The 9977-nt window shown below is 34.1% G+C and overlaps 1 protein-coding gene and 1 long non-coding RNA gene across 2 annotated transcripts; one reads left to right on the plus strand and one right to left on the minus strand.

Moving 5' to 3' along the window:
- Positions 1 to 2890: 2890 nt before the first annotated feature.
- LOC124444864 (lipoamide acyltransferase component of branched-chain alpha-keto acid dehydrogenase complex, mitochondrial-like) lies at positions 2891 to 9940 on the minus strand. The gene is given in 13 exon segments (XM_046995538.1): positions 2891 to 3254; positions 3256 to 3305; positions 3887 to 3958; positions 4476 to 4667; positions 4885 to 5035; positions 5483 to 5731; positions 6600 to 6679; positions 6790 to 6953; positions 7495 to 7606; positions 7743 to 7806; positions 7906 to 7981; positions 8162 to 8204; positions 9695 to 9940. Coding segments are annotated over 13 exon segments (1452 nt in total). The 5' UTR covers positions 9779 to 9940; the 3' UTR covers positions 2891 to 3139.
- On the plus strand, positions 7259 to 9544 carry LOC124444997. Its single transcript, XR_006948077.1, has 2 exons — positions 7259 to 7368; positions 9321 to 9544. It is a non-coding gene; the product is annotated as an uncharacterized LOC124444997 (long non-coding RNA).
- Positions 9941 to 9977: the final 37 nt, after the last annotated feature.

Consider the following 9977-nt stretch of genomic DNA (forward strand, 5'->3'; position numbering starts at 1 on the left):
AGTGCTGGAAGGTTTGTCCTTCAATGGAAAGATATACAACTGAATCGTTCTTTTTTTTCCACATATTTTCTGTTTTTAAGGTTGTCGCTCAAAGCTTTCATTATATACGTATGCACGCTAAATATTATTAACTGAAGCCAAAGTTAGAACATAGGACTAAAATTGGTGCTTTATATTTATGAAATCCAAAGATAATGGCAATTTTTTGTGCACATAAGTGCAGGCTCCATTGACACAAACAACTACTATATATAGAAACAGCATGATACATTGATTTTTATGAGTACCTTCATCAATATCTTACCTATGCTGATGGATTCATTTTGAAAAAGTAACTTCATCAGATTAGGATCATTCTCATTCACAGCAGTACGTGCATCGTCAAACACAGCAGGTTTTAGTTTCCTGTATGATGACAAAAACTTATTGAGGAAATCAACAAAGAAATGTTGGAAAGGGAGAGGTGCTGCAAAATAGCTGCATATTTGTCTATTATATAAACTTATACAAATCTTTGAGTACATTAGGTGAGCTTTCTCACAAAAACGAAACGTGAACGTTTATTGGTTAAGTTTCAATAATACTCAGTTAAATGTTTGTAAATGTAGATTGTCCAGATTAGTATAGTCCTGAGAAGGACTGTTTTTGTTGTTGTTGACCGATGCAAATGACTCTGAAGATGACTACCGCTAAGAATGTCGAAACGTCAGTCAACAACAACAAAAACAGTCCTTCTCAGGACTATACCAACCTGGACGATCTACATTTACAAACATGTAATGATACTCCAGGGTTCAAACCATTTACTTTACTCAGTTAAATCACTACAAATTAAAACACTGTATTCTTCTAGTCTCTGTTGCATCTGTTTCTTGCGAACTATTCCAAAGTACAATGATGCAACCACATATTGTGCCTAAATATTATATTTCAAGTAAGAAAAGTAAAATCTTACAAGTGATTTGTGTCAACTTGACTGAGGACATTCTTCAAGTGTGCAGCCATCTTTGAATCAGAATTTTGAATGATTTTCCACGCATCTGTACATGTCTTTTTGTTAGGAAACAAGCTCACAATTTCTTTCTTGGTCTTGTGAGGTAGAGGCAATTCAGACAAAACTACATAAGTTAAAAGGAACTTACTGTTTTTGTTTTGAGAGATGCAAAATGTCAGTAGTCAAGTTTGTGTCTTGAATAAAGCAGCAAAGTAAAAACACACTTACAGTCCCCAATATTGGCAATACCAGCCAATGTTACTATTGGCACATTTTGGGCTTCCTTGCTCATGTTGTAAGCTGATTGTTGGCTGGCCACATTTTTCTTCGTTCATAAATTGACAATGCAAGCAGTCCTTTAATAAATAAGACACTTATTAATACAATACCACAAATACAAACAGGAATACTTAGCTTCAATGATGATGAACATGACAGTCTGTGATTGTCAATAACACAATGTACACTGTCGACTTCGCCGAGATTAAAATATTACAGAAAATAAAGTTTGCACGAGATATGTGTATGACATGCGTTTACCATACATAAAATAAAAAATAATATTTACCTCTACATCAATGCAGCAACAGCGACAAGTAACCACATCACAAAACAAAAATTACAACGAAAACAGTGTCATCAGTCATAGACTCCATATATCGGCGGCCATTTTTATCCATGTTATTGCCTAATTGGGCGCGAAAATAATTTTACTTAAATCTACATCCGGGTCGCTGGGAAACCAACACAGATGACCTCTCCCCCCCCCTCCCGGTGGGCGATGTCTTCGAAAGAACTAAACTACGCAGCGCGTACACTTGAGTTTAGTGGTCTTTCAAATATACATGGCGTACGGGCCGTACCAGGTTTACGTGGTTTCATTGGTTTGAAGAGCACAGTTCAAATGATATCAAAAATTTCATAAATGCTATTATTAACCCATTGTCTTACATTATTTTCTAAGCAAACATGAGCTTATTATTCTGTAAGATGACCCTGTAAATTATCATAAGCCTATTGCACGTACGCTACCGCTTTTATTGTACATGAAAAAGTGCGCGTACTTTAGGAAGATATGAACAGATAGGAAGATATCTAAACATATCTAAAAGATATGCTAAACAAAATGTAGTTTTTTAAAGATATCTATTCCTAAAATTGAGCAGTTTGGCATCGATCAATAGTACAAGGGTATTTAAAAATAAACTGTGTGATTTACGTAAAATCTGCGATCCCTGTAGCTTCGTCTATAAATGAAAATGTGAACATTGTTACCTTCTGCTTTTTAAGAAAATGAATGGTGAACGGTAAACACAGTAAATGCAGAAATATTTGCAGAACAGTACTCGTGTTATGCATGGTGTAGTGTAACTTTATCTTTTTGTCAACCGTTGTGTTTATCTTTTTATCTTTTTGTCTACGATTTTGTCAACTATTTTTAAATTTTGTCGATACGTTCTGTCTAATACTTAAGATATCTACCACTTTTTCTACCTTTCTTTCTGTATAGCTTTGTGTCCATTTTTTTTTATCTACTTTTTTGTCTACGATTGTGTCTACCTTTTTGTGTTTCTTTTGTCAACCTTTTTCATCTACCATTCTGTCAACCTTTTTCGTAGGCGTCGACATATGTAAAAGTCGTCGTTTAATAGAAGATTCAATATTTGTAATAGCGGTTATGTTATATAAGACAATAAAAGTTCAAAATGGTTATTCAAATTGAAAGTCTGAAGTAATCCGAAGATACGTATGCGTTTCCATGAATCAACATACAAAGTATCAGTCCAGCTATTAAGCTATTGCCATTTCAATTTGACCATTAATGACCCACAAGAAACCGAATACACAAAATTCTTACTTTTGTTAAATGGTGAGCACTGCACACGAAACAAAAAGTTTTGTTTAAAATATATATTTAGTACGTAAAATTTAGTCCTGCTCTATAGATAATCAAATAAAGAAAGAATTGCAAGTACTGTATGGGTTACTAGTTTAAACCGCTGGTCAAAATGAACGACTGACATTTGTTTGCGTGCACCTGAATCGACAAGAAATATGAATAATCGGTATAACTTTTTGTTTGATATTTTGTCATGTTAGTCGTGATTAGTGTTATCTCATTAGAGATATTTTACATCGTTCAATTTATCTTAAATCCATCAGCATTGAAGCAGGATTTTCAATATAGGATTTCCACAAGTTTGAAAATCTACACATTGTTGCTCCATCGATGACGCGATGATCTGCAGACCACGATACGCATCACGTGAGCTTTGTAGACGTCATCATTCTCGTCATATCTTGGTACTTCCTACCATAGAAAGAAACATCGGCGTGACACGCTCAATTTGTAGAATCAAATCAAGAATTTAACTGAAAATATTATTGCCTCTTTGTCTATGAATTGCACAGTTACCGAGCGAGGCACAATTTACTTCCTGGTCCCTATGACGTCATGATACCTGCTATTGAAAGGCATAACGTATTTCGAAGCGATGTAAAATAGCTTAATGAACTAATGTATCAAAATAGTAATGATCGTCTTAATTTCAAAGTCTCTCCATAATTGCAATCCCTGTCAGTAGTGATAAATTGATACATATAACATGTATATGTATAACATGGGAACATACCAAAAACGGTCAGTGTTAACAGCCTTTTTGCCTGCGCAGCAGAGCACTTGTTCACGATTGCTATTATCTGAACAAAACATGTCATCGCTTACGATGAGATTTGATTTCATGCTATTTTAACTTTTATTGCAATTGGAAATAAAATGAAACGAGTGAAGATTTAGGAAAAAAGAATCTTTAGAAAAATATTGCCTATAGCCGTGATCGTCAAATACGAAACTCAAGCTAACCCTAAACACTCAAAAACAAGTAAATTTACCTGAGCTTTGCCCAGAGCTCCGATGGCAACTTGAGGTGGAAGGATAACAGGGTCGGCATATGTACCACCAATCTAATAAAATGACACAAAAAAAAGAACGACATTTGATGGCATGCACAAGATGAAACAAAAGAATATACATTCTGTCCAAACAAAAGAGTATACATTCTGTACAAACAAAACAGTATACATTCTGTACGCATCAAGCAGCTCATTTTAGCAAAGCCCAGTCAACTATATATTCATTGAACGAAATGACTAACATTGTGACGCGTATGTAACATCAGCCTAAGGTTAAAATGTCGCGAATAGTTCAAAATCGGAAAATATTGAACTGTATAATATAAACAGAATCCAAGTAATCTTTGAATAATCGATAAAAACGCAAACATGACTGGATGACTACTAATTTACGCCAAAATAACAATACAAAGTTTCATGATACTTTGTAATTGGCAAACACGTGATAAAGGAATATAGATTTCGCATTATTCACAGATATATCACAATCGTATATCGATCAAAAAACAAAGCATGCATAGAGCGAAAGCAATCGTTAATCAAAAAGTGCAATTCTATTGTAACTTACAGATCCGATGTTCGATAAAGAGAACGTTCCTCCCATCAAGTGCTCTATTTCCAACCTGCCAGCTAACGCGAGCTCTTGTAACTTATTGAGTTCTTTGGCGATGTCAAATATTGATTTCGTTTGAGCATTTTTAATGTTTGGCACAACCAGGCCTTGACTCGTGTCCATCGCAACTCCTATGTTGTGAGAGGCCTGATATGTAAAAGAAAAATATCCATTTCGTTCTTACGATCTTGCCATTGATCTTAAATAGTGAATGTAATTTTATCCCCAGTGTTAAACACTCCATCGCAGTCTGTTGAAAATTTGTTTGGGGGTGGGTGGGGTGGGGAGGTGTTGGTTCAACACATGCTTGCTCTGCTCCGTTGATATTTAATAAAATCAATTCTTATAATGGTAAATATCTTACTTTGTAAGTTAAATGCTCACAGTTTTCATCCACTGAACTGTTAAGTACTGGATGATATGTTAAAGCCATTGACGCAGCTTTGATGAACATTGGCATAAATGATAATTTGACCCCGCGATCCATGGCTAAGCTCTTTGCATTCTCCCTAAAACTGCAATCAATTGTATGGTATTGAAACTGCGATGTATTCTCAGTGGAGTAATCGCGATATATTGTGGCAGTTTAGTCTTGCTATGCAAATTCTCTGTTCAGTCACTGTGGAAACAATACCTCTCTCGAAAAATAAATGAAAAATGACGCTCTGAAATTTATATAGCACGACTAAAACTCGCACTTTATGAAGTATTGAGGGGTGAAAACCACCAAAATCAGTCAAACTATATAATACAAAATACTAAACGATGGCAAATCTAAATTATTGCTAAATCACCAGCTTCTTCTAAATTATGTGTTAATTAACAATCATACAACCTTTCATATAAAAAATTTTCACGTGTTTCTACTTTTTTACGATTAAAAAAGGTGCTAAATACAAGACGTTTTCTCCGAGAAATGAGATTTTACGTCATGATAGAGGATAAAAAACAGAATAACGTACGTGATTAGTCTGTTCAGAATAATTTCATCGCAATACCCAAAATGCGGAATTCGTAGTGCTTCTGTCATTGTCTTGACCATGGCCTTTCGATAACCAGTGATTAGCTCGGTCTTATCTTCCAAAACAGGTTCAACAGAGAGAAGTGGGGTGGGTATAGTCTTGGATGGTATACGAGGGGGTATGTTGGGAGATGATTGCTCAATGGAAGGAGCCCCCTCGAGGATTTCTGAACGACTGGGAAGAGCATCTGCAAAGTAAATGAAAAAATCACTTAACAACAGCGCGTTCTGAAAGTGGAAAAGAAAGTGCATTACGTAATATATGAAACACAAGTAGAAATATTTTATGAACATACAAAACAAGACGCAAAGCAAACATAGCAGAGTGTCAAATGTGTGACTATATGGACGTTCTACGAGCTTCAAAAACGCCACCGTCAGATCTTCGCAATGGCAAAGTATTTTTGGAAAATAATCAAGTACAACCCAAGAAAATCAAAGTTGACATTGGAAGAGTTCTTTATCAACACACATAAGCACACTGAATAAAAACGGATCTGTTCGACATTGAATAATTTGAACTTTTTCATAAAAGATTAAATATTTGATCAAATTTTATAAAAAAAGCCAGCGTCATCAGGTTGTCTCAAACAAAGACAAAAACATACAGTTAATAAGTTCTACAATATTTTTTAAATTTTTATTCAAATAGCTTTTGAAAACTAAAACTTCAAACATTGCAGAATAAGTTTTCAAAACGGTCCATTTGGAGTAATTTGGCGATCGTCAATCCAAAAAGATACATATAGTACAAATAAGGATCTTTCTTCGAACATACTGTATTGCTGCCAAATAACACCTACTGTCAAGACGTTATTCCTCAGTATACAGAGACATCCTTGTGTTTGTTAGGAAAGATATATCACATGCAAATTTTTACACTCCTTGAATATTTATTAACGTATCATAATTTCAATGTTTTAAATTTTTCTTTTGAAAAGGTATTCAACAAAGTGCTGTAGAACTTATCGACTAACTTTTTACTCCCTATTCAAAAGCAAAAAATATTACATGCGATAGAAGCATTTTATACGTTATAGTTATAACTTATATATACCTTTTGCTGTAGGAAATTCAAAATATCTTCTTTTAATACTCGTCCGTTCTTACCGGAACCAGAGATGTCGCTTAAGCTTATCTAAAATATCATTGAACTTTCAAAATATACTTATGTACACTTCCAGGACTTTAGGTACCCACATGCAAAAAAACAATACCTAACTAAAAAAATTCAAATGCATTCCTTGCCTTATTCTCCATGGCCATTTTCCTTACTGCGGGAGTAGCAAGAGCTTTTCCAGTTACTTTATGTAGAGCCTCTTGATCGTCAACAGAAACAGCTTGTGATTGTGGCGCGTTGTTAGCTTGATCATCGTCGAGTAGATCAACTTTAGTAACAGTGACATCATCATCTATTAAGAAGTTATAAACTGAATATATAAAACAAACTTTTATTACAGACATGTTTCGGCAAACTTATGCCATCATCAGTGCAAATGAATGTGTTACAGAATGTGATACTTAAATATATAAATAGAGATAAACGACTTACGATAAACGGTTTATCTCTATTTATTTTAAGTTATATTGTTTTCCTGCGCTAATAAAGCGACCTATTACAACAAGACAAACCGGAAGTTGGACTTCTGTTCATTTTATCGTTGCATGACTTAGGATTTTTAATTTTTCCGTCTCAAAATCAATATACATCGTTCCATAACAGGTGTCTTGCCTCCGGAACGTTAAACTTACGACACACGATGCTAGATTAAAAAGGATTATTCTGGAGATAACGCGTAACTATAGCAGCAGACCAACTATCGTCAGGTACGTTTCGTTTTAAATCAAAAGACTGACACAACAAAACAAGTCAACCAAACAATGTACTAGCAAATTAATCCCGCATTTTTATAAATTATACGTGTTTACAGTAGCAGTAGCTAAATCTTATACCATCCGTTAATTCAAACTCAACCAAAGGTTTTCCAACAATGGCTATAGCATCTTCTTTGCAATACAACGTCTTTATGACACCGTTATGTGGACTGGTAATATTTAACGCCGCCTGTAGATTAAAAAAATCTATTGTCATTTCTTCGAAAAATATTACAACAACCATATCCAATTGTTTTAGCCTGCAGTATGTTTCAATGACACTACACATGTTAACTGACCGAAAGGAAACGCTTATAATTATCAACCTTATCTGTCTCGGCTTCACAAAGATCGTCAAATTGCTCCACTGTATCACCGACCTTAACAAACCTTGAGAATTGTGTGAATAAAAAACGAGGTTATGATAAAACTTCAAAATAGCAAAATGTATGAATGCAGAGAATGGACGATTTTTTCTTGATCGCTAACCATTTTCTTATAGTAACTTCTTGGATTCCTTCACCAGGATCTGAGAGCACAAATTGCGACAATTTCGAAAGGATGGCTGTAAACAATGTAAATCAAGCATACAGTTTCACTTCAAAAATCAAAATAATTTTTTAAGCTCCAATTAGCGAAAATATAGCTAATACTCAGACATCTATTCCAAAGCCATCATCAATATATATATTCAGACATCTACTTCATGACATAGCTCTAGGGATAACAATATATGTAACATCACCTGAATTGTGGATCTTTCTTTTAGTGAAAAAGCACGTGACATTCTAAGAAAAAACATACAATATTCAAATCATCGTTATTTAAAGAGTAGTGGCGGGTTTCATAGCGTTGAATTTGAAAATTAAATTTTTCCACTTCGCTCAGACTATATATGTTGGCAACTACGTGCAATCATCTTGACATCATGAAACGTACATACAACGTGGCTCGTTAATATTATATTCACTTCAATCTAAACCCCTTTGTTACACATCTAAGACAAGGCAGCACATTAAGTTAACCAACAATATGATAAAACATGATAAAATATAAAACAATCAATAATAAGTAATTTATTTACAGACGACGTGCCAATCGTTCATTAATCACATCCTGTCGACTGCCTGGCTCAGAATGAAGTCGTGTGTATATTAAAGATGTACATTTCAAGTTTAAATGAGAATTTCTGGGAGAGGGTGCAGACAATTAAATGACTTTTTGCATTCGTTATTCGTACAAAAACGATGTCAAATTTCGTCATCGTTGACAAATACACTATAACTGAGCACATAGAAAAGTTTTATTGTTTTTTGTGCATGCTCTGTAAAAGCACTATGCAAAGCTCACCTTTATAGGTTTGAGCACTCTGGTGACTTAACAAAACAATCCTCACAATGTTTAACCAAACATCCTGTGTCCCAAGTGCAGGAGTCACCATTGCACTATGGTGATAGCCGGGAGGGCACGTTGTCATACACTTTGTATATATACATATAGTGAGCATAATCTATATATATGTGATTGTATATACAATCAAACAATGCAATATACATATTGACAATTGATATTTTAGTGAAATGAGATTCATATGTTTATATACATATATAATGAAGTATATCAAACATATGAATCTCATTTCACCTAAATGTAAAGTGTCAATATGTATATTACATCATTTGGTTGGTTCCTTGAAGTTTGATTGTAGCATAACATTGTGATTAATTCACTAGTGACTAGTGAATTAATCGTTTGTGACTAGTGTAAAGGTCATTTAAATGGTTAACCATTTAAATTTATCAGTATAGGAGGGAACATTAACACAATTCTAGTGTCCTAGCATGTATTAACACAATTCTAGTGTCAAAATGAGGAAAACTATTCAGGTGTTTAAAATCTTGCAGATTGTGACATTGTATCTACCATATAACGGCAAAGAAGAAATGTTCACAATACTACATACATTTGTATTCCTATTTTATCATGTTATACATTGTATTGAATGTACACGACAAACATTTTGTTTTCATAACGTTCCGATGTTGTAGAAATGAATAAATCTTTAGCCCTTACTTTATTGAAGATCATGTACAAATACAATATAAGAACACGAACAGAATGGTATTAATTTTTGTGGTAATTGTATTCAAACGAAGTATACAATAAATAATAAAAAATGTTGTTCAGTGGAGTTTTTACATGACACATTAAAATCCTCTTCATAACATGCAACATACATTAATATTTCACTGTGTTATATTTAAAGCATTACAAATACCGTTTTTTTATTGAAGGCCAAGCGATTTCGTTTCACGTACAACAACCTCGTGTGCACGAGACGCCTCCCCGAACAAGCCATCATGTTTGCCCACGTGTAGAAATAAAAACACGTCCAAAATCGCTGCTCCTCCCTTATTTTTAATTAATGTATATAATACGACATTGAGATAACAGATTCTTGAAAATCTGTATAAACTCTTTTTCTGTTCCAATGTTAACTTTACATTTATAATTTGTTACTCGTCTCGGCTTGCGGGCTCATTTTGTATCCAGCAATTACC

The sequence above is a fragment of the Xenia sp. Carnegie-2017 genome, unplaced genomic scaffold (assembly GCF_021976095.1).
Source record: "Xenia sp. Carnegie-2017 unplaced genomic scaffold, XeniaSp_v1 HiC_scaffold_1, whole genome shotgun sequence".
NCBI classification, from domain to species: Eukaryota; Metazoa; Cnidaria; class Anthozoa; order Malacalcyonacea; family Xeniidae; genus Xenia; species Xenia sp. Carnegie-2017.